The sequence below is a fragment of the Onychostruthus taczanowskii genome, unplaced genomic scaffold, assembly GCF_017590055.1.
Source record: "Onychostruthus taczanowskii isolate IOZ18803 unplaced genomic scaffold, ASM1759005v1 scaffold61, whole genome shotgun sequence".
In the NCBI taxonomy this organism is placed as follows: domain Eukaryota; kingdom Metazoa; phylum Chordata; class Aves; order Passeriformes; family Passeridae; genus Onychostruthus; species Onychostruthus taczanowskii.
The window spans coordinates 4,320,277-4,346,829 of NW_024503790.1; the positions used below are offsets into that span (position 1 = coordinate 4,320,277).

At 45.0% G+C, this 26,553-nt stretch overlaps 1 protein-coding gene across 2 annotated transcripts; it reads left to right on the plus strand.

Annotated features, from left to right (window-relative positions):
• The first annotated feature begins 656 nt into the window (after nt 1-656).
• MMEL1 (membrane metalloendopeptidase like 1) lies at nt 657-25,646 on the plus strand. Of its 2 annotated transcripts, XM_041419404.1 has the most exons (23): nt 658-995; nt 1,122-1,285; nt 7,926-7,985; nt 8,606-8,767; nt 9,175-9,255; nt 9,765-9,860; nt 10,156-10,274; nt 10,951-11,016; nt 13,204-13,338; nt 13,953-14,042; nt 14,278-14,414; nt 14,868-14,961; nt 16,657-16,785; nt 17,733-17,831; nt 18,205-18,288; nt 18,547-18,650; nt 19,291-19,349; nt 21,256-21,375; nt 22,413-22,546; nt 22,876-22,941; nt 23,859-23,954; nt 24,222-24,298; nt 24,658-25,646. In XM_041419404.1, the coding sequence occupies exons 1-23, from the start codon at nt 946-948 to the stop codon at nt 24,755-24,757; spliced, it is 2,322 nt and encodes a 773-aa protein (XP_041275338.1). In that variant the 5' UTR covers nt 658-945; the 3' UTR covers nt 24,758-25,646. The 2 variants fall into 2 exon arrangements, with proteins under 2 accessions (XP_041275339.1, XP_041275338.1); XM_041419405.1 differs by lacking the exon at nt 21,256-21,375 and having other exon boundaries at nt 657-995.
• Nucleotides 25,647-26,553: the final 907 nt, after the last annotated feature.

The following is a 26,553-nucleotide window of genomic DNA, read 5'->3' on the forward strand; positions in this document are numbered from 1 at the left end:
GCATCTCCCTGGAGCTGGGAAGGGCTCGGGGCTGAGCTCCCAAGCCTGAGCATGGCTCGGAGAAGCCTGGCAGAGCCGCAGCCTTCCGGAGCTGCCCGCTGTGCCCGGAGCCGCTGCAGGGCACCTGCGAGGATGGCAGCCCGTGTCCCCTGGCTGTGACACACAGAGCCCTGCGAGGATCGCATCCCGTGTCCCCTGGCAGTGACAGAGCCCTGCGAGGATCGCATCCCGTGTCCCCTGGCAGTGACAGAGCCCTGCGAGGATCGCATCCCGTGTCCCCTGGCAGTGACAGAGCCCTGCGAGGATCGCATCCCGTGTCCCCTGGCAGTGACAGAGCCCTGCGAGGATCGCATCCCGTGTCCCCTGGCAGTGACACAGCCCTGCGAGGATCGCATCCCGCGTCCCCTGGTTGGTGACAGAGCCCTGCGAGGATCGCATCCCGTGTCCCCTGGCAGTGACAGAGCCGTGTCCCCTGGCTGTGACAGAGCCCTGCGAGGATCGCATCCCGTGTCCCCTGGTTGGTGAGAGAGCCCTGCGAGGATCGCATCCCGTGTCCCCTGGCAGTGACAGAGCCCTGCGAGGATCGCATCCCGCGTCCCCTGGCTGTGACAGAGCCGTGTCCCCTGGCAGTGACACACAGAGCCCTGCGAGGATCGCATCCCGTGTCCCCTGGCTGTGACAGAGCCGTGTCCCCTGGCAGTGACAGAGCCCTGCGGAGCTGCCCAGTGCCACGGAGGGGTTTTGCAGGCAGCAGGAATACTTCGGAAGCGGGCAGTGCAAGGCGGCACTTTGCCCCCCTCCTTCTCTGCCTGGGAGAAAGGAGTTGCCCAACCTGGTCATGAGACTTTTCCAGACTTCCCAAAGAGGCTCCTGAAGTTGTGACACTGCTCCACGGAGAGCCCGGGGCAGCACAGCCCCCCCAGAGCAGACACGCAGGCACGGGAGATGGAGAATGAGCTTGGCAAATCTGTGGACAATCAAATGGACAAATACATGTAATAATTCGGAAGTTTTCTTTCTCTCTTTGCTTTTATTCTGCTTCTTTTTTTTTTATTTTTCTTCTCCCAGTCCTGATGCAGCCGCGCTGTTAACCCTTTCTCGCCCTCCCCTCCCCGATTTAGAGTTACAATAATGGGGAAATCAGAAAGTCAAATGGATATTGTGGAAAAATCGACCAAATCTGGGAAGAAGCCCTGGAGCTTTGTGGCCATCGGGCTGGCTGTCCTGCTGCTCCTCATGACTTGTGCTGCCGTCGCCCTGGTGATCCTCTATGCCAGCAGCAGAGGTAAGAACCTGGGAATAATCTTCCCCTTCCCTCTGCAAACAGCAGAAAAAGTCCTTTTTTCTCAGAGCTAAATGGAAACAAAAATACAGGGAGACCACGAGGTCACTTCTGTGGGGGACTGAGCTCGCTCTGCCTTGCTCCCAGCTTGTGCTGGGATTAAATTTTTAATTACGCTCTGTAAGATTCTATGCTTTTATTTCATTCCATGCAATTTGTTGGATTCAGAGCTGTTTTGACAAAGCTGATGTGCTGTTTTAGAGGGAAGGTGTGTGTCTGTGTGTGAGGACTGACATTTCCTTATTTAATCCAAGCACAAGCCAAGATTCATTATTGCCAGGGTTTTTAAAGCAACAGCTGCTTTAAAACACTTCTAAAAACAATCTCCCTGAAGGGGAAATTGCTTATTACAATGTGAAAGCTTGAAAAGGAGACTTTTTAAATATTCCATCAGGCAGTTGGATCTCTAAGTGTGATTTGCTTCAGTGACTTGAATGCAAATGTCTTGCCAGAAACCTGACATTGAGGCACGTTATTTTGAAGTGTTTTGCCTAAATATTTTAACTGCAGAGCACACTTGGTAAAACCAAAGTTTTCCCACTGGCACAGCAAGTGTAAAGTCCCACTTTAAAACCATCAAATGTTCAGGAGCAGCTCTGCCTCATGTTTGTCACTTCCATTAAAATCTCTTGGATTGGGAGCTTTGTTAAAACACTGGAGAATGAAATTAAAGTGGGAACAGCAGAACTGGAGCAAAACACAGCAGCAAAACACACTAACTCTGTCTCCCCTGCTGCAGGGAGCTGCATTTTCAGCACTTGTGAGTGAAACACTGCACAATCCTGAGCAAAAATCCATGAAAAAGCCTTGTTATTGTTCACTCCTTTTGCTACCAGCAGTTGAACACCAGGCAAAAGCTGAGTGTTTAGAATTCACAAAGTTCATCAGAAAGTTTATTCCATTAGCTCAGGAGATGAGAGGAAAGAAATTCCCCAGAGCCAGGTCCTGCAGGAGGAGTTTCTGTATCGAACATTGAGCTTGGCAGGGTTTTCTGCCTGCATGCAGAAAGGATTTGAGAAATCTGCCCTAAATCCTTTGCTGGCTCCAGACAATGCAGAATTCAGGTATTAATAACATTTGCCCAAGTGTTGGTCTCATCCAAATCCAGAGGCAGAGTCTGTGCTCACTACTGTGTTTAAGGAAGGCTTAGCTGTGAGAAAACAGGTCTAAAACATAAATATTTTTCTCAGGCTCATATCTACAATTAAACTTTCCCTGGAAATGTTCCCCAGACTGAGCCCTGAGTGCAGGACTGATGTTCTGCTGCCCTGTGCTTCTCACACCCCACCAGGTGTGTCCAGCTCTGCCCTGGAGCCACTTTGTGCCTCTGTCCCCATCCCACTCCCAGCTGGAGCAGCCACCAGCTTCAGGTGGGAAATGAGATTCCAGGTGGGAAAGGAAATTCCAGGTGGGAAACGAGATTGCAGGTAGGAAAGGAAATTCCAGGTGGGAAATGAGATTGCAGGTGGGAAAGGAGATTGCAGGTGGGAAAGGAAATTCCAAGTGGGAAAGGAAATTCCAGGTGGGAAAGGCAATTCCAGGTGGGAAAGGAGCAGCAGGAGCTCCATCCCCCCGGAGCACTGTCCACGTGCACTGCCTGGGTCAAGAGCTGGGGCAATAAGAGCTCTTCAGACTCTTCCTGCAGCAAAAACATCTTTTCTTCTTCTTTTTTTTTTTTTTTTTTTTTTTTTTTTTTTTTTTTTGTCGTGAAAAGTTTTGTCCCAGGGCCCCCCTTAGCTCTGTTTTGCTGTCTCACTTCAGCCCATTCCCAGTGCTCAGGCAAAAGCCTCAAATCCCTTTTCCCCATGGGAAAGGCACCTCTGGCTCAAAGCTGTGCCCCATAAATCCCACAGAACAACAGGAAAAAAACAATGTGGCTGAGCACCCTTCATGTGATACAACAAACAGTCTTATCCTGGGATTCTTCTATTGCTAATTTCACTGAAATGCTAATTTTGGAATGTGTATGGGACGCTGGATTGCTCACCAAGAGCAGATCCAGATTTCTCACTTCACCTTGATACACCCTTGATCAGAATGACACTACCCAGGCTTCTAAAAATAATTTTGTTTAGCTTGTAATTAGGAATTAAATTAGAAAATTAAAGCATTGCTTGTCCTATGTTGCATTCACTTTTTTTTTTTTTTTTTTAATTTTTTTTCTAAAGGCATGTTTAGGCTTTGTGGTTCAGGGAGAATATTTTTCTGCTTGTATATATCTTGATATCTTGCAGAAGAGCACTGTGGTGCATGAAATAAGCCTGTGGGCACAGCAATAATTCCTGGAGTTCTGTTAATGCTGACTGGGATTTTTATCTCTATTCCCAGCCAACAAAAACACTCAAGCTCTCACAGCAGTGCAGTTACAGAGTTCTGGACACAATTTGGGGGATTTTTGACATCTAAGGAACTTTTCAGACCCAAAAAAAACATCCTCATCTAAATAAGCTGAAAGAAAGCATAGGAAGAATAAAGTAATATTTGGGTGACATGCTCTCAATCCTTCCCTCTCACCCCATCTCAGCAGCCTTTTCACAGCTCCCTCTGAGCATTTTCTGAGCCCAAACCTCCTCCCTTGCTGGAAAGTCACAGCCTGAGGAACATCTCAAACCCCTCTGTAGCTGACACATCAAATCACTCAGCAGTTCCTCCAGCAACTTCCAGCCTCACCCAACTGCTGCTCCCGTAATTCTGGTTATTTCCTTGACTTTCTGGCTCTGGGGAGGGAGATCCACTGGTGTTTTTGCTGTTGTCACTGCTGGCTGTCAGGAAGCCCGGGGTCACTGCCCTCTGTTCCCCTCTTAGGCAGGCTCCAAACAAACAGAAACACAAACCAAGCAGCACCTTGTTCTGAGGGTGGATTTAAAAAAAAAAAAAAAAAAAAAAAACAACCACATTTTCCTCCTGCATTTCCTGTGCTGAATGTGATTGTTGTGCACTTAAATAACAGATCTACACGAGCCTGCTGAGCAGGAGCAGGATCTAAACTAAAAACTGAGCTCTGGCTCCTCTCCTTCACTGCTGCTCAAATGTCCTCTGACGTCAGGAGCCTTCCCTAACGAGCCAGCTATTCAGGGGAGATGCAGAATTTCAACAAGTGGCAGCTGACACACAAGTCATGATGACATTTGGGTGGCAGGGCTCTGCTCAGTCCTGCTCAGATGGAGCCACATGGATGCAGAGCAGCAATGGGGAGTGACAGGCCATGCAGGGCTGAAAAACGGGCAAATAAGCACAACAAACTCACAATTTACTGATTCTCACACCAAATTCTGGCTCAGACACGGTTATAGGTAAGAAATCTTGGGAAAGGTGGAATAAAACCAAACACTTGTGAAGACCACCTGGCACAGGCAGCCCTGTCTGAGACAGAAAACCTGAATTTGGCAATTCCCTTGTTTGCTGCGAGCAAATTTCTGTTCTAACAGCAACAAGGGCAGCTTGCAGTGCCAACAGCACTTGTGCAGAGGAGATCTGAGAAAAGAGAAGGTGCTGAGAGGTAAAAGCTCCCACGTCAGTGCCTGGTGACAACCGTGGCTCTAATTGTCTCCATGTGTGCCATCTGTGCTCCTCCAAAGGCACAGTGGGGGGACACCAAACACAAGCTGTGTCCTCCAGAGCCCTGCAGGAGCCTTGGCTTGGCTTTTGTTCTCTTAAAAAGGAGCTGCAGTAAGGCTCTGGGAGGGCAATTTGGGTTTGAAAAGCACCATCACTCCGAAGGTGAGCTGCAGAGATGCCACAAAAGTGATTTTCTGCTGCTGGCCAGGAAATGGGACAGGGCTCAGTTGCTCCTTGTGAGGCCAAATTAAGACAATAAAATCCTCTGCAGTGACCCCAGGGGGGTTGAAGCCTGTCCCAGCTCTGCCAGCTCTCAGGTGAGCAGTTCACCTCTGCAGTGCTTCATTTCCCTCATTTTCTTCCATTTGGAGCAGTCCCACAGCTCGGGTCATTTCATTTATCTCCATTAAAGGTCTCTTGCCTGATCAATTCCCTGCTGCTGCTGTGTCAGACTGAGATGGATGCCAAAGCAGGAGCCCCTCTATCACTGTAACTCAACCTGTCAGCAATGCTTAACCAGGGAGGAAAATAAATAGAGAAATACCTGTGTTTCTGCTGAAAACCTGGGCTGTTCTAGAAAATTCAGATAAATAGAGAAATACCTGTGTTTCTGCTGAAAACCTGGGCTGTCGTTCTAGAAAAGTAATTGAAATAAACAGAGGAAATACCTGTGTTTCTGCTGAAAACTCGGGCTGTGGTTCTAGAAAACAAAAAGCAGAATTGTTGAGAATTCAGAAGGTGCATTTGAAGTTCATTTCTAGTGTTTGGGAGGTGCAGGTGGCAAAGTTCCAGTCGAGTGAGCAAAGATCTGGGATTGTAAAGCCAAAGAGGGCAGAGCTGGTCATGCCCAGAGCCTGTGGCAGGACAGGTCCTGAGGAATAAAAGAACAGAACTGACAGAGAAACAAAGGAGACACTTTTCCAGGTAAACTGAGATCTCTTCCCCAGCCATTTCCCATGATCTGGTTTTGGGGCAGAGTTTCAGAGTCCTGAGTGTGCCCTGGAATTCCAAACTCTGGCTCCCCTGCTCATCCTGCTCAGTTACAGCATCACAACCACGAGGAAGGGAAGGGAGTTAAACCTCACTCAGAACAGAAATTGAAGTGAGACATTGTCAGGTTATACTAAAGAGAGAAGCTTTGATTTTCAAATAAATAAATAAATAAATAAATAAATAAATAAATAAATAATCCATTTCAATCCTGCCTGGTCCCTGGGAAACAATGAGAAATTGTTTCCACAAAATTTAAGAGACTGTGCTACAAAATTCTTGTAGTACAGTTATTTCTTCCTCACCTTACTCTTTGCTATTGCTCCTTTCCTTTTGCCCTTGAACTACTAATCTCATTTCCTCCAAGTATTTTATTTCCCCCTTGGAGTTTCCCTGGGCTTTTAGGTTTGATTTTTGCCAATTGTTTAATTATGAGAGGGTTTGAGAAACTCCAAAAATTGGGCTTGGCTTCATCCAACCCAACAAATGCTGAAACAAACACAAAAAAAACACCCCCCCAAAAAAAAAATTAAAATAAAAAAAAAATGGCTTGGCTTCATCCAGCATACAAAAAAATCCCAACAGATGCTGAAACAAACACCAAAAAAAAAACCACAAAAAAAAAAAAAAAATATATATATATATAAAAAAAACTATCTCTATGAAGCTTCCCATTGTTCCAGGTATTTTGCTCCTCCCCTGTTCAGGTTGCCAGGCACAGAATTTGGGCAGGACAGCCCAAATTCAGGGCAGGACACAGAATTTTTCTCTTGCAGATGTGCTCCCACCCAGCACGGCCACGCTCAGCTGAACCCTGAGCATTCCCCAGCACAGTGGGGGATTTTTATGTCGCTTCCACTGATGAACTTCAAAGCCCTCTTTTGTCCCCCACTGTTTTATTTCTCTCTGAATTACTGTAATCTTGTTTGCTCTCATGTAAAGCACTTACTTGCATTGAAAGTGATTTTTTAGTAACTCTTTTCTGCAAACAAGGATCAAAAACAAAGCTTAAATATGGCTAAATCTGCTGGAAAGGACCAAGATTTTGTTTTTCAGAGTGGAACCACATCGTGGCCTATTTGATATAAGTGGGTAGTAAAGCAAGACATCCTGTTTTTCAAATGGGAAATTAAAGGAGCAAAATTAATTTCCTTCTCCCGGGGTCAGAGCCCTCAGATCCCTCCCAGTTCAGCCCTGCAGGAAGAGCTCATGGAGGGACCTGACACCTGCCCAGCATCACCAGAACCTTCACTTGAATACTCAGCATCAAAAATGATGTGTGCATGGCTTTCTGGGCATCTTCTGCACTGGGAGAGCTTCACAAACCAAAAAATACAAACAACACAACACAAACCAAGCCCAAAAATAGAAAATGAGCAGCCAAGAGCAGGACTTCAGTGGCCTTTTCCACGCTGAACTCAAGGCAGAACAAATTTGAACTCAGGTCCACAGTGTAGGAATCTCCTGATTCCTACACTGAAAATTCCAGATGAGGGAAAATCTCCCAGAGGAGCAGCAAGGCCACGGGAAACTGTGGCCAAACAAGAGGCTGCCCCTCCCCAGCACACAAATACCTGGAGAAATTAAAGCCATTTCTTTTCCTAAGTTGGATCCTGGTCACTCAGAGCAGTGTGGCAGCACTAACCCAGCTCTGGGGGTTTTTTGCCCCCTGTTTAAACCTCTCAGTCTCAGTGACTTTGAAGATGCTCAGATTAATTGATTGTCTAAAAAAGGATCCCACACTTTGAGTAGACTGTGGAGGCAGTTAGCAGGTAGAAAATATGGTCTTATTCTCCTTCCAGGAGAAATAAAACTCACTGTCAAGACTGTTGGATGCTGCTGCCAATAAATTTTCCTCAAAAATCCCCAGATTTCTTCACGGTTGTCATCTGATGTCTTTGACAGGCACCAACATTCCCTCTCCTGCTCTCAAACCAAGCAGAGCTGTCACTGGGATTGGGCTCTGGTGAGTGACTTTGGGAGGAATTCCCTTCCAAAACAAGTAATTCCATCTGCTTTTCTCCTCTCCCTGCAGGCTCCCACTATGGCACCAACTCAGGCAACATCTGCACCACCCCTGGGTGTGTGACAGCAGGTAATGGGGTAATGGGAATTACTGCTGCAGAGGGGAGGCTTTATGGGCTGTTACTGAGCCTGAAAAAGAGATAATTCAGACCTTAAGGCTGCAGTAGATGAAAAGGAATGAGATTTCCCCTTGGGTAAGGAATATAATTCATAAGAGGCACAGGAAAATTGCCAGTGTGGCCAAGAGCTCTGGCTCTGAGCCACAAGGCCACGGACTGACCAACACAATCTGTACCTCTAAGCAGAATAAAATTCTCTCTAGCCTGAATTTTCTCTCTCATGGGGCATTCAACTTCTTGTTTGTGGGATCTACACCTCAAGAGGGGTGAGGCTCCAGCACAGATGTTCCCAAGAACTTGGGCAGTGCCTAAACTGGAGCCCAGGGGAGCACTGGGCACTCTTCCCTGCAAGGTCTCGTGCTCTGGGACAACTCTTCTGCCATTCAGATCTGCCATTCTTCATCTGCCATTCTACACCAGCCATTCAGATCCATTTCTAAGCAGAAAATAGGATTCCTCAAGTCATAATATGTGGGAATGAGTCCTGCCAAGCAGCTCCCTGAGTGTCTTCAGCAGCCCCAGAGGTTCCTGGGCAGTCTGTAGAATTCAGCTCTCCAATTTTGCTGCCCAGCTGCCAGAATCATCCAGAACATGGACCCCACTGCTGACCCATGCCAGGATTTCTACCAGTATGCCTGTGGGGGCTGGCTGAACAGGCATGTGATCCCAGAGACCAGCTCCAGATACAGCATCTTTGACATCCTGAGGGACGAGTTGGAGATCATCCTCAAAGGTAGGGATGAGCTGCTCCACCCCCAGAAACCTGTGTTTATTTCAGAGGTTCCTCACTGCACAACTCACAGAGAAATAAACTTGCACAGAAGTGTTGATTGGGATTTATTTTTCCTCTCTGGTCCTTTAATCTCTACATCTCTCACTACACCCATTTTTTGGGAACATCCTGTTCCCACTAAAAATTAACCAGAGGTGGTTGGGTACTAACTCCAAAAGGAGCAGGACAAGCTGTCTGCAGGTACTTCCTCCTGACACTTTTTTTTCATTAATAGCATGAAGGTCTCTTTAGTTTGACAGTAATTGCAGCCTACAAGTGCTTCTCACTGCCCTGAATCCTCAGGAATTTTTGTAAAATGATCAAAGGTCTCCAGGGCAAAAATCTCATTGCAATGGTTCCTTCCCCAGGTGTGCTGGAGACTTCAGACCAAGGGGACAGAGAAGCATTTCAGAAAGCCAAAATCCTTTACAAATCCTGCATGAATGAGAGTGAGTGTCTTCTTGTTCCATTGATTCCCCTGTTCAAAACTAGGGGTACAGAAAAAACAAAGTCCTGTTAAGCAAAATCCAATCAATATCTGTCTAATCCATGGGGCTGTGCCTGGAAAATTCGTCTTCAGATGGATGAAGATGCCTTGACATTTCATCAATACTCAAAATATGGGATTGGGATTTCATTAAACCTCAAAATTCGGATGTGGAATCATCATGGGATTTCATTAAATCTCAAAATTGGGATGTGGAAAGGATGGATGCTGGGTACCTACCCCTTCAGAAGGCACAAGCCTGGCCCAACTCATCTTTCCCAAACCAACCTAAATCATCCCTGGAGCCACATAAGTATTTTCATTCATTTTCTGAAGACTAACATAGGATGGTTTCAGGATATCTCTTCTTTTTCGCTATGGCACATTCATTTGCAAATTTAAGCTGTTACCTATTTTTCCTAATTTTGTTTTTGCATGAAAACAATACAAAATTTGTCTTTGATCCCTCAGGTCTTATAGAGCAACGAGATTCCCTGCCTCTGCTGGAGGCCTTGAGGATGGTTGGAGATTGGCCAGTGGCTTCTGCAGACTGGAGTAAGACCAAAGGTAATGCTGGGCCTGGAAGGGTTCAGTCAGAATTATTTCCTGATAATCTCCATAAGAATACTGAGATCTGTATCAGAATTATTTACTGATAATCTGATTATCTCACTGTCACCAAATTAAACCCTACATTTTCAGTCTCTCTTCCCAAACAGAACTCAGGGTATCACACATTTAACACTCATTGATCCCTTTAAATAAATCTCCAGAATTTCAGCAGCGAGCCTGTGAACTGCACAACTTCAATCAGTCTGACACGGACTGACAAATTAAGTCTATTTTCCCTTTTATCTCCCAGAGCCAAGCTGGAGCATGGAGGAAACCCTTTCCATAATGAACTCCAGGTTTAACAAACGTGTCCTCATCGACATGTTCGTGTGGAATGATGACCGGGATTCCAGCAGACACATCATTTATGTAAGGAAAAAAAAAGAACAGGGAATTATTTATATGCCAGAAATCATAATGGATCGTTATTTACACTGCAGACAGATGAGCTTCCCATTGAACAATAGTGGTAAAATGTAGGCAATAGTTCTGTACCCCAAGTGTCAGATCTGTCTCAAGGACATATTGGGAAATGGTTTATGGCAGCATAATTTTTGTTTCAGCAAAAGAAATAAGAATCAATGGGACTTTTGATGATTTACAGCATTTAAGGGCTGCAAATTCTTGTGACTTACAAAAATGAGGATGAGGTTTAGTATATAGTAGGAAACCATGGGTTTAAAATAGATAAAGAGTATTTCAGAGTTTGTTCACGAATGGTCGTGCAACAAGTCCAGCCCTGAAGTCAAGCAATGTAGAAAAGCTACTTAAATTTATTCCTGGGTCTCCATGATTACGGAAAGATTTTGCTTTGTAACCCACACTAAGATCCACCCTGTCCTTACCTGGAAGCCCAGAGATAAGAGCTGTACCTTCCACCTCCCCCCAGACCCAGGAGAGCCCAAATTTTGTGGGTGTGTGGCCGTGGTGTCACCCCAGCCCTGACAGGGGGGCACTCACAGCATCTCCTGCTGCCTTTCAAGGATTCCTTTGGGCAGCCCCAGCTCCTGCTCACCACTAACCAGAGAAATGCATTTTCCTTCAGATTGACCAGCCAAGTTTGGGAATGCCATCCAGGGATTACTACTTTAATGGGGGCAACTATCAAAGAGTAAGTATTCCTGTATTGATTTACTCTGTGCCACTAAAACAACTTTATTCCTTATCCCTGTGCTTTCAAAAACCCCAATACATGAATTTTCACACTATGCAATTATCACAAATAGACTGTGACATTCATTGCTACATTTTTTCCTAATTAAGCCAACATTTTGTAAAGTTTACAAAAGGACTGAACAACAGTATAAATATCAAGCCTGCCCAGAACTGGCCAACTCATGAAGTAGGTTATGAGAAAATAAAATTGTGTTTTATAGCTTAGATAGTGTCTCATTTTGAAGGACAGCTTCACATTTTCAGTGCAGGGGATTTGCTTGTATCTTCCTCTGAATCCCTGATGCTCAGCAAGTAGGAATCTGCTGCCAGTTACCCTCCCCTTCCCCCAAAATTGTATGAAATCATGAAAGATTATTTCCTAGCTGCTTTCCTCTGCCAATGCTCAGGGCAAAACCACTGATTCTGCAAAAACACTGTTTCTGTAAATACACAGAAAGCTGTTGCAAACTGAGCCAGATAATTTGTCTGTTTCCAAGATGAAAATACTGCTTTAGTACATTTTATTTTCCTCAATTATGCCTTGCTAACAAAGAGCATTTGCAGCCCAACATCAAACCAATTTTCCTAACAAGAATGGAAGGGAATACAGAGGGACAACAATCAGCATTTGAGACTCTTTTGTCTCATGGTTGTAAAGGCAGATGAAAACATCAGTGGGAAGAGTTTTCTTCTCACTTCAGTGTATTTCAGTACACTTTACAGATAATTTAGCTAAAATATAGCCCTGTGAGATTTATAGGAGACTGTCCCCACACCTTCTGGGCACCTTTAGGAGCTGCCAGGTTCTGGGACAAAACAATCTTCTGGAAATGGAAAAATATGGAAAGCTGGTGACCTGGGAATCTCCCCTGCAAGTGTCACATCCACAGCAGAAAAGAGGGGTATTTATGCATTGGGGCATGAAGGTCAGACATAGATTGACTTGGAGGAGGTAGGAAATCAGGTACAGTGCAGAGACAATCCCAAATTAGAGAAAGAAAACCAGTTCTGCTCAATACAGCTTTAATTTGAAGGCACAAAGCAGGAGGGCTGAGGCTGTGCTTTTAATCCTAATGACCAAGGAGGAGACACAACCCTTTTTTATTTGTATTTACCAGCTCGCTGCCCCCAGACAATGAGCACAACTCTGATGACCCAAACTCCCCCTGTGCTTAGTCCAGCATCCTTTGGCAAAACTCCTCCTGAGGCCTGGGGGAGTCTGGCCTGATTAAGGCTCAGCATTCAGCCTAAAACCACAAATCGTCATCTGTAAGTGCCCAGACTCAATTTCACCACAGCCACTGTGTTTGTCTGGCTTCCAGGGTCTACAGAGGGAGAAAAGTACGTGAGGAGAACAGGTAGCATCAAGTTTTCCTGTATCAGGGACCAGCACTCCCTCAGCAGCCAAATGTCTTTTCAAGGCCCTTTCTGAGGCATAAATCAGTCAGAGCCTCCCATCAGGGATAGAGCAAAGGTGTCACTGGGATCTGTCTGAAACAGAGCTTTTCTTTCAGACACTAAAACCAGACCTGAGAAGATTTATGGTATTACTTTCAGAGAACTCAAACCTTCCCTGTTCACTCTGGAATTTTGGACCGCTGTTCCCACAGTGTAACTCAAAGCACTGAGCCTCCTCTTTGCCCAAGCAGTAATTCTAACTCAGAATGCCAGGCTGGGATCGCACAGAGAAGCAGAATTTTTGTTGTGAGGCTGGCAAGTGCCCTGTAAGGTATTCATGACAAAGAGAATGCTTTGCTGAACGGGAAACGTGAAGATGAACCACAGAAATAGAGAAGAGAGACTCTTTACAAGGGCCTGGAGTGACAGGACAAGGGGGAATGGGCTCAAACTGACAGAGGGCAGGGTTAGAGGGGATATTGGGAAGGAATTCTTCCCTGTGAGGGTGGTGGGACCCTGGCACAGGGTGCCCAGAGAAGCTGTGGCTGCTCCTGGATCCCTGGAAGTGTCCCAGGCTGGGTTGGACAGGGCTTGGAGCAGCCTGGGACAAGGTGTGGAAGATGTCCCTGCCATGGCAGGGGTGGCACTGGAGGGGCTTTAAGATCCTTCCAACCCCAACCACTCTGGGATTCTATGAAATGATGGACAGCAAAGCTTTTTCTACCTTTTCTGTGTCTGAGTGCAGGTGAGAGAAGCTTATCTGCAGTTCATGATCACCATCGCCAAAATGATCCGGGAAGACAAGAACGTGTCCAAAGATGATTCCTTTATCCAAGAGGAAATGGCAAAGGTCATGGAGCTTGAAACAGAGATCGCAAACGTGAGTAGATAGGTCAAGGACTCCTCAGGAAGCTGTGGGGGGCAAGGGGTGAGGAGGAAGAGTCTCTTGCTGGTTTGTGCAGCAGTTTTCAATGCACTAGAAAACCCAGAGTCCAGAACAAGTGGGGGAAGAAGAATTTTTATGCCATGAGCAGCCCAAAAATCAGAGCCTCTGTGTCTCTAATTCTGCCTTCTGTCTCTAACACTGCTGCTGTGCTGTTCCAGTCCCAGCCTTATTTCTATTTGGAACCCTTCTAAAGCAGGATAATTCACCCTCTGCTAATCATGCACTGGGATAACACCAGGGCAGGCTCTCTTGCATCCTTAATAACCTACAGCACCCTAAAAATCTCCCAGATATCCTTCCATTCTAAAGAGGACACAAGGAACCACTTGACTCAATATATCCCTGAAACATTATTGAAAAGGGGGGACCCAGGTTCCTGCACTGAATTTTTGGAAGCAGCACTGGGCACAACCAAATGATTTTCCTTTTCCCAAACAAACTGGTTAATCTGAATATTATTGGAGTGTGTGTATGTGCACCTGCATGTGATTTCAGCCATTGATATTTCTGTCAGTTGATTCCAGTAATAACCTTGTGAATGTCTTCAGGCCACCACTCCAGCAGAGGAAAGGCACGATGTGACCTTGTTGTACAACAAAATGACCTTAGCAGAGCTGCAGGAAAAGTTTGCATTCAATGTAAGTGTTTCATGAGCAGCCTCATACTTCAGGTCCCTTAATTACAAAATGGCTTTGTGAATTGATCAGTGCTTCAACAAAGTATAAAATCATTCCCATTCCTGATTTTATCTTCAGAATCTCTTTAAAGGCTTTGTCCTACTGAACAGCTGCATTCAAGGTCATAAGACTGTCAAAAGTCCAGTTACTGAGGCATTTAATCATCCAACTCTGGAATGTGTTTCTGTCTGCCTAGGAATTTAACTGGACCTTCTTCATCCAACGTGTCATGTCTTCAGTGAGTGTTCAGGTGGACCCAGAGGAAGAGGTCGTTGTGTATGGGATGCCTTATCTGCAAGAGCTGAAAGCAATTATCTCCAAGTACTCAGCCAGGTAAAGAAATCACAGGATAGGTAGGACAAAAGTCACAGAAGGATTGCTGAAGTGTTGATTATTGGACTCCCTTGCTAGTTCTGAGTTTCTGAGGGAAAATGAGACCCCTGTAAAATACAGGAAATGTCTTTGGCGGTTTCAAATTCCAAATACTGCAGTACAAGCTGTCTCACTTGCTGCTTGCTTAGAAAAGGTTAAATGGGAAGAAAAAAAATACATGACAGGCTTAGCTCTTGTTACATTCTAGAAGGAAGAAAAATAAGAAACGAATCCCAGAACAGACATGACAGCCCAGTCCTCAGGCTGGATGACTCTGCAGTTAAATGAGATGCTGTGAAACGCAGCACTGGCAGCAATGATTTCCTTGTCTCCATCCAAAATTGAGATTCCCCTCTGCCTGCCCTAGTGCTGGTTTTTACAGGGGGCTAAGCTCAGCTTTGCTTTCCCACACAGCACCATCCAGAACTACCTCATCTGGCGGCTGGTGATCGACCGGGTCAGCAGCTTGAGCCGGCGCTTCAAGGACGCTCGGGCCAGCTACAGGAAGGTATTTCCTCTCTTCATAAAGGGGAGAGCACAACTGCCACCAAACCCAACACAACCACCCTCTCAGGCACTGGGAAAGAGATGAGCTTTAAGCTCCCTCCCAGCCCAAACCATTCTAGATTCCGTGATTGCATCACGGAATCCTCAAACAAGCCCAATCCCAGCAGTGGGAACCTTTGGGTTAATTCAGGCAGTGGTTTGAAAGCTTTGAGTTAATTTAGGCCATGTAACCTTTGGGTTAATTCAGGTGGTGGTTTGAGAGCTTTGGGTCAATTTAGGCAGTGTATGAAAGCTTTGGGTTAATTTAGGCAGTGGTTTGAAACATTTGGGTTAATTTAGGCAGCAATTTGAAATCTTTGGTTTAATTTAGGCAGAGGTTTGAAACCTTTGGGTTCATTTAGGCAGCAGTTTGAAACCTTTGGGTTAATTTAGAGTGGTTTGAAACTTTTGGTTTAATTTAGGCATTGTTTTGAAACCTGTGGGTTAATTTAAGCAGTTTTTTGAAACCTTTGGGTTAATTTAGAGTGGTTTGAAACTTTTGGGTTAATTTAGGCATTGGTTTGAAACCTTTGGGTTAATTTAAGCAGTTGTTTGAAACCTTTGGGTTAATTTCGGCTGTGGCTTGAAACCTTCTGGTTAATTCAGGCAGTGGTTTCAGAGCTTTGGGTTAATTTAGGCGGTGTATGAAACCTTTGGGTTAATTTAGGCAAGGGTTTGAAACCCTTGGGTTAATTTAGGCAGTGTATGAATTCTTTGGTTTAATTTAAGCAGTAGTTTGAAACCTTTGGATTAATTTAGGCAATGTAACTTTTGGGTTAATTTAGGCGGTGTATGAAACCTTTGGGTTAATTTAGGCAGTGGTTTGAAAGCTTTGAGTTAATTTAGGCGGCGGTTTGAATCCTTTGGGTTAATTTAAGCAGTAGTTTGAAACCTTTGGGTTAATTTAGGCAGTGGTTTGAAAGCTTTGAGTTAATTTAGGCGGCGGTTTGAATCCTTTGGGTTAATTTAAGCAGTAGTTTGAAACCTTTGGGTTAATTTAGGCAGTGGTTTGAAAGCTTTGAGTTAATTTAGGCCATGTAACCTTTGGGTTAATTCAGGTGGTGGTTTGAGAGCTTTGGGTCAATTTAGGCAGTGTATGAAAGCTTTGGGTTAATTTAGGCAGTGGTTTGAAACATTTGGGTTAATTTAGGCAGGGGTTTGAAACCCTTGGGTTAATTTAGGTGTTGGTTTGAAACCCTTGGGTTAATTTAGGCAGTGTATGAATTCTTTGGTTTAATTTAAGCAGTAGTTTGAAACCTTTGGATTAATTTAGGCAATGTAACTTTTGGGTTAATTTAGGCGGTGTATGAAACCTTTGGGTTAATTTAGGCAGTGGTTTGAAAGCTTTGAGTTAATTTAGGCGGCGGTTTGAATCCTTTGGGTTAATTTAAGCAGTAGTTTGAAACCTTTGGGTTAATTTAGGCAAGGGCTTGAAACCGTTGGGTTAATTTAGGCAGTGTATGAAACCTTTGGGTTAATTTAGGTGGTGGTTTGAAACCTTTGGGCTAATTTAGGCAGTGTATGAAATCTTTGGGTTAATTTAGGTGGTGGTTTGAAACCCTTGGGTTAATTTAAGCAGTGGCTTGAAACCTTTGGGTTAATTTAGAGCGGTGGGAAGGCTGCGGGGCAGGGCTAACACTAGGCCCTGGTGCTGCAGGCCCTGTACGGGACGACGCTGGAGGAGGCGCGCTGGAGGGAGTGCGTCAGTTACGTCAACAACAACATGGAGAACGCGGTGGGAGCCATGTATGTCCGGGAGACTTTTGCTGGTGAGAGCAAGAGGATGGTATGTAGTTTACCCTTCATACTACTGTACATCCGCTGTGGTGGCAGCTCTCTGGTCAGAGAGAGGGAGGAAGCTAGATAAGCTTTGCCGTGAGTCGGCCTGGGAAGCTTTAGGGAGCTGGAGAGAAAGAATTCTGAGCAATCTGCGCCTGGTGTTTTGTAATAAGCTGTTTACAGCCCATAAGGTTGATTACAAATGGGTGTCTTCTTAACTAGCCAATGGTGATGGTGTTTTAAGGGGCCAATCAGGCCCACCTGTAGTGAACTGGAATATAAAAAGGAATGGGTTTTCTAATAAAGTGAGTTAGCCTTCTGAATGCCTTGGGAGGCTGTGTCACCCATGATTCAACAGCCACACATCCCAATGCCCATAGTGCCCATTCCCTCTGGTGCCTGGGAGAGTTATCCACCAGTCAGGAAGGTGCAAGGACTCGTTTGTGATGCTCTTTTATGTCATTGTTGTATGAAGAACGGCGAGAAGCAAATGACATTTGACTCTAATACTCAGAAGGCATAAAGCAAAACTTTTTTGCCAAGCTCCCCATATTCATAGGCTGGATCGTTCACCCAGAACCTGATTGGTTCTCAAACAACATTTCTCATACCATTGGATAGCTAGGAACAACACTTTCCTGTACATCTCTCTCTATAAAAATCACCTACAACATTCCACATGTTCATAAATACCAGGTGCAGAGACCAAGATAAGAATTGTTTTAATTCTTTTCTCTGAGCTTCTCACAGCTTTTCCCAGAACGACGCCTGGGAAAGTTATCTGTTTCACTCCCTGACCAAACTGTCACTTCCACACTTTTAGATGCTCAGTACCATGGTTTAGAGCACAGAATTTGGAGACATGGCCTTCCAGCAAGAAGCTTTTCATCCCTCCTTAGCTGTGCCTGGGAATAGGGCGTGGGAATGACGAGTGTCTCCCTGGCTCTCTTTCAGGTCCGAGATTTAATAGAGAAGATCCGTGAAGTGTTCGTGGAGACCTTGGATGAGTTACAGTGGATGGATGAGGCATCCAAGGAGAAAGCTCGTGAGAAGGTCAGACATAACAAAGAACTTCAGTTTTCCCTTTTGAACATGAAATATTTGGAATTTTGTAGTATCATCATATCCAGATTCTCCACAAAAAAGAGGAAAAGAGAACATTATGATCCTGTTACATTGTCCTTTCCTTTCAATCCTTTGTTAGCCCACATCTGTAAAAATGCCAACTGAATATGACGCAATTCCCAAAAAAAAAAAAATTTCGAACTTCTAATTGACCTCAGGACCATCAGCACCATTCCAAAGCCATCAAAAACCCCCAAACACTTCACTGTTTTTTGTATTGAAACTTTAGTAAAAACAACCTAACAACAGCACACCAACAAAAATCACAATTAAGAGGAAACATTCAACTCTTTTCTTCCAGGCAATGGCAATCAAAGAACAAATTGGCTACCCAGATTACATTTTGGAAGATCACAATGAGAAACTGGACCTTGAATATGCCAATGTAAGTGTTTAATGCATATCTCACTAAATACCTCAAAATAAACCCCTGCATTTTCTTTCTTGCCACTGGAATATTTGTACCTGTGCAACTGCCCTTTCCAAGGACATTAAAATGAACATATTAATAAATAATTGGTGCAAAGAACCAACTATTCAGTGAAACCATGCAACCAAAACATTCTTTAGAGGACATTCAGTGGGACGAGGAGTTCCTCTTCCTGCTCAGCTGACCAATGTGCTTGGATCCCTGTTTGTGCAGTTAAACTTCAGTGAACACAGCTACTTTGAAAACATCCTGGAAAACCTGCAAGCTGGAGCCCAAAAGAGCCTGAAAAAGCTTCGAGAGAGAGTTGACCAAGATATGTGAGTTTCCAGACAGGGCCATAGACACAACCTAAATTCTGGATTAATGGTGGGGGTGTTCAACTCATGCTGTGGGTACCTAGGAATGCCCGTGGCTGAGATAATCAAGGAATTAAACAGTTCTAAGGCAAAGTGAAAAATGCTTTTCCCCTTGAATGTTGTGTGTTTGGGATGAAAGCTGCCCATAAAGAAGACACCAGGTATCTCCTGGTATCAGGAATTCAGGAATTCTTCACAGCTGTGATCAATGCACCCTTTTTCCTACATCAATTCCTGCCTTATATAATCTCTTTATAAGGATTTCCCTTCTTGTTACAAGGTTCTTCCTTCTCCTAATAAGGAAATTATATTTCTTTATATATCCATATATAAATTCCTTATAATATATATATTACATATATATATAGATATATAGTACATATATGTGTGTATACATATATATACATATACATACATATATATACACACACATATATATACACATAATATTTTTTTATATATATATAATCCCTGAAAAGATTATATCCTTACAATCCTTTCCTACATACCTTGCACTTTTTAACCAGAATTAAATTTAAAAAATGTCTGGGGGAAAAAAAAAAACCCAACATGACTAACTGTGTACAACATTTATTTTTAGATGGATAATTGGAGCTGCAGTGGTCAACGCATTCTATTCCCCCAACAGGAACCAGATAGGTAGGTTTAAACACTTTTAACCAGCTGATTTTATCCACACAGCAGTGCAGCTCTGCATCCAGAGGCAAACCTGCCTGTGCCCCTGCAGGAATTGTGGGCAAGGCTGCCTGGCTGTTCAGCTCAAGCACTTTGGTGATGAATATTCAGCTCCCCAGTTTATTCCTGAACAGCCCTGGGTTTGAAAGCCTGGGACAGCACCAATGCCAGCACCCAGAGAACACCCCCAGAGTACCCTGGGCTGCTCCTGCTCCTGAGTTTATGGCACAAGGGGCAGCTCTCCAGTTTGCTCTGTGCAATTACACTGCCAAGAGGCACCCAGAGTGCAGAAAGTGCCTCTGCCCCCAGAGCACCAGCTGTGGGAGCTCTGCAGAGCTGCTGGGCTGCTCTTCCTCCTTCTTGGCACAGACCTTCAGAGCCTGCCTGGCTCCCTGTGCTCCCTGAGCTCACACCTCAAGCACGAGCTCAGGTCAGAACTGCTGAGTCTCTGCTGAATTCTGAGCACCCCAAGCAGGAGAGGCAATAGATAATTCCCTCCAGAAGTGCTTATTCAAATTCCCAGGCTGCCAGGAAGATCTGCTGTCAACTGCTGATACCACAGAAGGACAAATCCATGGGGTTTTAGGCCAGACAGTAACTGCATCCTGCTCCCAGGGCAAAGGCAAACAGCCCAATCCACCAACAGGCACAACAGAAAACTTCTGTAACTGCTAAGAGCACAAACATCCAAATTGCTGATAATTTAGCCCTCCGCTCTCACCCAAAATCTGATTTCCTTTGTGCAGCTTCCACTCACCTCCACCCTGCAGGTACAGCAGCAGCAGCACCTTCAGCCACAGCAGAGCCCTCCTGGGGGCTTTACTGGTGGCCAACCTCAGCTCCCAGTTTATCCCCAGTGCTTTTGCACAGACTGGAATCAGCTTCCCAGCCAGGCAACTCAGGTCCTGAAGCCACCTGGTTCCTCTCCAGCTTTGTCCTTATAAATCATACAAAAGCAACTCATTGAAGCAACTTGGAGATGAATATGGCTGTGTAAAAATCCAAGCACAGCCACCCACAATAGTGTGTATGCCATTTAAATTCTGTTTCTTCATGTCTCTAGCTTGAGAAAACAATTCTCCACACTGCTCTGTCTTGCTGCAGTCTGGATTATGCATTTCTCCACAAAATTGTGTGGATAAAACCTGTGTAGCCAAAAGGGTTTTGCCTCTGAATTAACTTCTTGCAATATAATTTTAGATATCTCCCTTCATAGAAACTATCTCATTAGAGTGAATTATTGCCAGTCTGAATTCCTCTGGAAGCATTTATGCTTTTCAGCTTGTGTAGAAGGGGTGAAAAGCAAACCCCATGGTTCTGGATAAGGTTTTTCCCAGCAGACTGGGGCAGAACAGATCTCATTGCCCCTCCCAGCTGGCATCGAGTGCCCTTGGTGGTCTGTAGGAATCACTCCTGTCATGTTTTACACTCCAAGTGTTGGTGGTATCAGCAGATGATCTCTAACCTCTCCTTAACCCAAATAAAGCAATAAAACCCCCATTAGTTCCCCTATAAAATGGCTCTGGCACACAAACTGTGCCTGTCTCCAAAGGACAGCTCCTAAACATTCTGTTCTTGACTCACTGCAGCAAACATTATGGACCAAATTAGGCTAAGCTTAATGTAAATGCTGCTCGGGTCTCAAACAGGGAGATATTGTAGCTGCAGATGTGCTAAATTAAACCTTTATTAACTTGTCATTTTCCATTTATCAAGAGAGAAACAATTTCACATGAGGCATGAGCTTGTTTCTCATAATTTTATATTTTCTGTTCCTTCCTGACCCTTGCACCAAGCAAACAACCTGTCTGCCAAGGATGCAAAATTAATCCACTTTACAGCATTTCCCTCTTTCTCCCTGTTTTTGCAGTTTTTCCTGCTGGGATTCTCCAGCCCCCCTTCTTCAGCAAACACCAGCCCCAGGCCCTGAACTTTGGAGGGATTGGGATGGTTATTGGGCATGAGATCACTCATGGGTTCGATGACAACGGTGAGGAGACGATGGAAAAAAATGTTATTATGTCTAAATAACCCAAATGTTATTATTTCTAAATAATGCCATGAGCTAAAACTCATGGCATGGCAGGAATTACAGTGCACTGGGACTGAAGTTCCCTGCACAGTCACATCCAGCTCAGCAGCAATAGGAGCACACTGGGAACACTCTGTGGAAAGTTTTGCAGGGAGGGTTTCCTGAACAGAGCACAAGAAATAAGCAGATGTTAAAAAAAAAAAAAATTGAGGCAATGACAATTCTCAGTCAGAAAATGTTATTTTTACAGCATCATCGGGTCAGAAACACAAAACAAGCAGATCCATGGGCTCCTGAATACAGTGAAATCTGTGAACAACATTTTTGGGATAGAACAAATGTCAGTAGTGTCTTGAAATCCCAGGAGACTTTGTTTTTCAACACAAATGCTTGAAATAAGTTTGACTTTTTTAAGTTTCTAAATGCCATGTAAAAGAATTTGTGGGAAAAGCTCACTTCTGACTCTACAGGTCAGGAGTTTCTTCCATGTGTTTTTTCCCATGCTAATAAAGTTTGTGCAGATGGCACATAAACACACAACACAGCCTCAGAAACTGAGTTCCAGAGGAAAGAAAAGCCTTCTTCTAGCCAGAGAGCCAAGAACACAAACCCCAGAACTGCAATTCCAGCTTTAAATTCTCTATAAACCTCAGTTCTGTCATGTGGCCACACAGAAAAAGCACCTCAGACACCTCAGGGCTGAGGGAAGGTTTTGTTACTTGATATCTGAAAAACACACTTGGAAATAAAACCAGGCCTTGGAGCTATAGGTGAAGTCAAGGCTGCAGACTGAACAGGAAATCAGGGAATAACAGGGTCCACAGTTCCATTCCCTTGTGACAGAGAGAATAAACTGTGCCCAAAATATTTCTGAGCATCCAAATCCAAGGAGGAAAGAGGGAGCGCAGCTCCAGCATCCCGGCTGCTACACTGCAAGAGCAGCAGTTTTAAAATCTTGCTCAGGACTTTCCTCTTATCCCTGGGTTTTCCTGCAGGTAGGAATTTTGACAAGGATGGGAACATGCTGGACTGGTGGAGCAACTTCTCAGCGCTGCATTTCAAGGAGCAGTCCCTGTGCATGGTGCACCAGTATGGGAATTACACCTGGGAGCTGGCAGGGGGACAGAATGTGAGTAACAACCACGGCCACAGCTCTGGCTTTGCACAAATAATGATTTCTACAGGGGATCCTGGCCCAGAAAGCCCAGGGTTTGTGTGCAGTGATGTTCTGCCCAGCAGCAGCCCAAGTTCTGTCCATGTTGTGTTTGTGTGTGTTTTGTTCCAATCTAGAGCTCTTGCCCTGTGATTTGTTTAATTTCGTTCTCTCCTTTCTTGTCCCAGCCCAAAGTCACAGCTTCCCTCTGCTCCAGGCATGTCAAGCTGTTGTATGACTGGCCTGTGGTTCTTAGAGTTGCTGATTTTACTGACAGCAGGGTAAATAAATAATTATTTTTACAGGTCAGTGGCATAAGCACTTTAGGAGAAAATATTGCAGATAACGGAGGAGTCCGACAGGCTTATAAGGTAATCCTCAAACACCCTGTGAGTTAACTTTACCTGTTCTGTGACCTATTCTATGCTAAAAAAAAATTACAGTTAACATGTTATTAGCATATTCCAAAAGCTAAAGCCTCAGCTGCACACCTGGAAGTTCATGTGGCCATGGCTTGCTGCCATTCTTGCCCCCAGAAGCAGCCCAAAGGTGGAGCTCAGTGTGAGCAGGGAATGTTCTTCCCTACAAAGAACCCTAGCTGATGTGACAGTAAAACCTTTTATCTTTGGTGGTTTGAGTATGGTGTTACGGGTGTTTATAGAACACCCTGAATTTGAAATCTAAATTCCAACCCTAAGGGACACCATTCCAAGTAACTGCTTCATTAGGGAGGGGTGACACAAAGTCCCTGCACACGGAATCCATGGATGTCCTGTGGTGCTGGATCTGTTTTTACCCTCAGCTCTCCCTTTTGTTTCATGCTTTGGGACTGTCTCAGCACCTGAGAGGCTGCAGAAACAGAAAGTTGGGAATTAACCAGCATGAGGGCACATTAACTTGTCTCCATCAAGTCAATATACCTGAAAAAAGCAAATTGGCCAATTAACGTGCAACAATAACAGGTAATGGATTTAACATTGAGCAAGGTTATTATCTGCTATTTAATGAGCTGTTACCTGAAGAGAGAAAAATCATCACTACAGAGAAGCAGAGGAGATTTAACACTTTATTTACAGGTACAAATTCCTGTAGAAAGAATCCATGAAGTCAACAGTGCTCATGCTGACAGCTTTTTCATAAAATTCTCTGCACTGTTTGTATTGGAGAGAGAAAATGTATACAAATACAGAAGGGAAGCACGCTGGTTAATGCATGTGGTGACTAAAATCCCTCCTCCCATTCAAAATCCTCCTGCTGCTCCTCTGAGTTGATCTGTGATCATTTCCAGGCCTACTTGAAGTGGCTGGAACAGGAAGGGAAGGAGCCAAAGCTGCCTGGACTGAACATGTCCCACAAACAGCTTTTCTTCCTCAACTTTGCCCAGGTGAGAACACACAGGGTTGTGCCTCAGGCCCTTGGACTTTGCTGGAGCAAACACCTGGGGGAACTCAAGGGCAGGTAGATCTTTCCCAGAGCACCAGATCTTGATAAAACAAAAGCTAATTAATAAATAATTGCATCTATTCTGCCTCTCTATAAAAATACCCCAATGATATCATAGCAAACTGGGATGGTTCTTAGGAGAGCCACTGAGGGATTCCCAACATGAATTCCCAATACTGACCCACCAATGATGAATCTCCCTGTGCAGGTTTGGTGTGGTTCCTACAGACCAGAATATGCCAGTCAGTCCATAAAGACAGATGTCCACAGCCCTCTGAAGTACAGGTGGGTTTTACTCATTTACTAACTCACAACTCACTTCATTCAACCCCTTGCACCCCGACAGCATGGGAGAGTCTGATAACACACAAGATAACTCCCAAGTGATTTCCAGATTTTCTCCCATGGCTTGTAGGACACTGCTGGAGAGCACTTACCTATGCCTGACCTGCAGGTGAATTTGCCAATCCACAGGGGATGGAGCAGACCAAACCCCCTCTGTTCTGGCATTTCATTGCTCATATCACCTACATTTCCTAAATCATCCCGTATCCTGAACTGCAATCAAGTTCTGAGGCTCCAAACCACTTTCTGCTCCCCACAACAACAATCTCCACGTAAATGAGTCCTTTCTCTTTGTTTAGGGTGATGGGCTCACTGCAGAACTTTGAAGCCTTCTCCGAGGTGTTCCACTGCAAGAAGGGCACGGCCATGCATCCCGCAGGGAAGTGCCGCGTGTGGTAGCCAAGGATGGGACACTGGTGACACCACAAACAGCTGGTGGCAGGGATGTGCCCGGTGTTGTGCTCAGCCCCAGCCAGCGCTGCCGGGGCAGCTGCTGCAGTGAGAGCCAGGGAAGCACTCAGCTGTCCCAGAGGCACTGGGAAGCGCACAGGGATCACGGGGATGGAGCCCGCGGCCGGTGCCGGAGGCCACGCGGCGTTCCCGGCCTCCAACGACTGTTCCCAACGACATCCTGACTGTTACTAAGACACTGCTTCAGGGTTACAAGGACTAATTCTTACACACAAAAAAAACCAACAAGCAGCCACAAATCTATTTTTCAGAAAGGAATAATAATTTTAATACGCCAGCTCCGCTTTCTGGGGCTCAGCAGTGCTGTCTGAGACGTTCCACTGCTCCGTTTCCACTGCTCTGGTTCCGTTTCTGGTGCATTTTTTCCCCAGATCAGGTTAGAGCTGGTGTAAACTCTCGTGCTGTCTGTGCCCCTGCACTTTGGTCACTGCTTTGTTGTTCATGGGTTGCTATTTGTCGTGACAGTGAGCTCTATGTCAAGACGCCTGTCGCACTCTCCTCCTGCACTTGAGTTCCTCTGCTCCAAAGAACCCCCTTCAAGTGAGGCATCACTACAATTATCACATTTTAGGAGTACAAATTTTGTCTTTATGGTTAAATTACAGGGTCCCACCCTTCAGAGATATATTTAAAATGATGCTTATTCTTGTAGAAAGTGTATAAAACACCTTTTGCCAAATAGCAGACATGTATCCATGGAAACAATTAAACTGGTTTTAATCCTGTGCCTTTTTATTTTGCCATAGGCTATTTTTCAGTATTTACACTTGAAAAATGTAACATGTATTAATTTTTAATAAAATTTAAAAGAAAAAAATCATGGTGGTGAATTCAGAAGGATTTCCCTATGGAGAAGTATGGGGAGCTTTCCTTGGTAAGCATCCTACTATAATGAGAGTATCTTAACTTCCAACATTTAATAGTGAGTTTTGAATATTATTCCAGCAAATGCTTTTCTTTCTAGCACAGGAATCACTTGACAGCAAGGCAGTAACTGCCTGTGTGACTCTGCAAAATCACTGAGCCCTGGGGATGGGCCACTAAAGGCTCTGGCACATGCAGCTGTCAAAGGGATAACTAAAATGTGCCTGGCAGGGTTAATTCCAAGTGACCACCACAGCACATGGAAGTTCCTCTATTTTTTTTCCTGTAAGTTTACCCCATCTCCCACCTGCAGAACACTTCCCAGCTGCCAGTTTGTGTCAGTGCCAAGGGCTCCAGCCTCCCCTTACAGCCCCCCTGGCCCTGGTGCTGTGCCCACACAAAACTGGAGATGAGAGACCGGCTCCAAACACCCAGGAAAGGGCCCTGAATTCCTGCTGACCCCTGTGCTACCTTTCCACAAGGACAAAATGCTTCAGCCCTGCGGGAAGTTCTGCACCCAGGGGTGTTCTGCTGCGCTTTAGACTCCTAGACAAGCTTTATTACCTGCTTAGGAAAAGAAGATCCTGATGTTTCCCAGGAGGAATCCGAAGCCTTTCCCTCTCCCATGCTGCCACCTGGTGACAAATCCTGCTCCAGCGCCTGAAAGATCAAAATTCACATCCAACAGGAGCAGCTTTCAGGCTCCATCGAACTGCAGCTGGTGTAGACATCAAATCCTCCAAAAAAAAATCATTTTTAGTTGGCAGATTGCTGGTCCTGGTTGATGCTGCACCTCTCTCCCTGGCTGTGCAGAGCTCCCAGATCCCCTACAGCAGCTGTGGTTTTGCACAACCCATCCT

Bases quoted from the DNA above. Each gene is read 5' to 3' on its own strand.
- MMEL1 (XM_041419404.1), top strand. From the start codon at position 946: ATGGAGAATGAGCTTGGCAAATCTGTGGACAATCAAATGGACAAATAC. The intron at 10,275-10,950 runs GTAAGGAAAAAA...ATTTTCCTTCAG, and splicing joins CCAGCAGACACATCATTTAT to ATTGACCAGCCAAGTTTGGG. The intron at 11,017-13,203 runs GTAAGTATTCCT...GTCTGAGTGCAG, and splicing joins ATGGGGGCAACTATCAAAGA to GTGAGAGAAGCTTATCTGCA.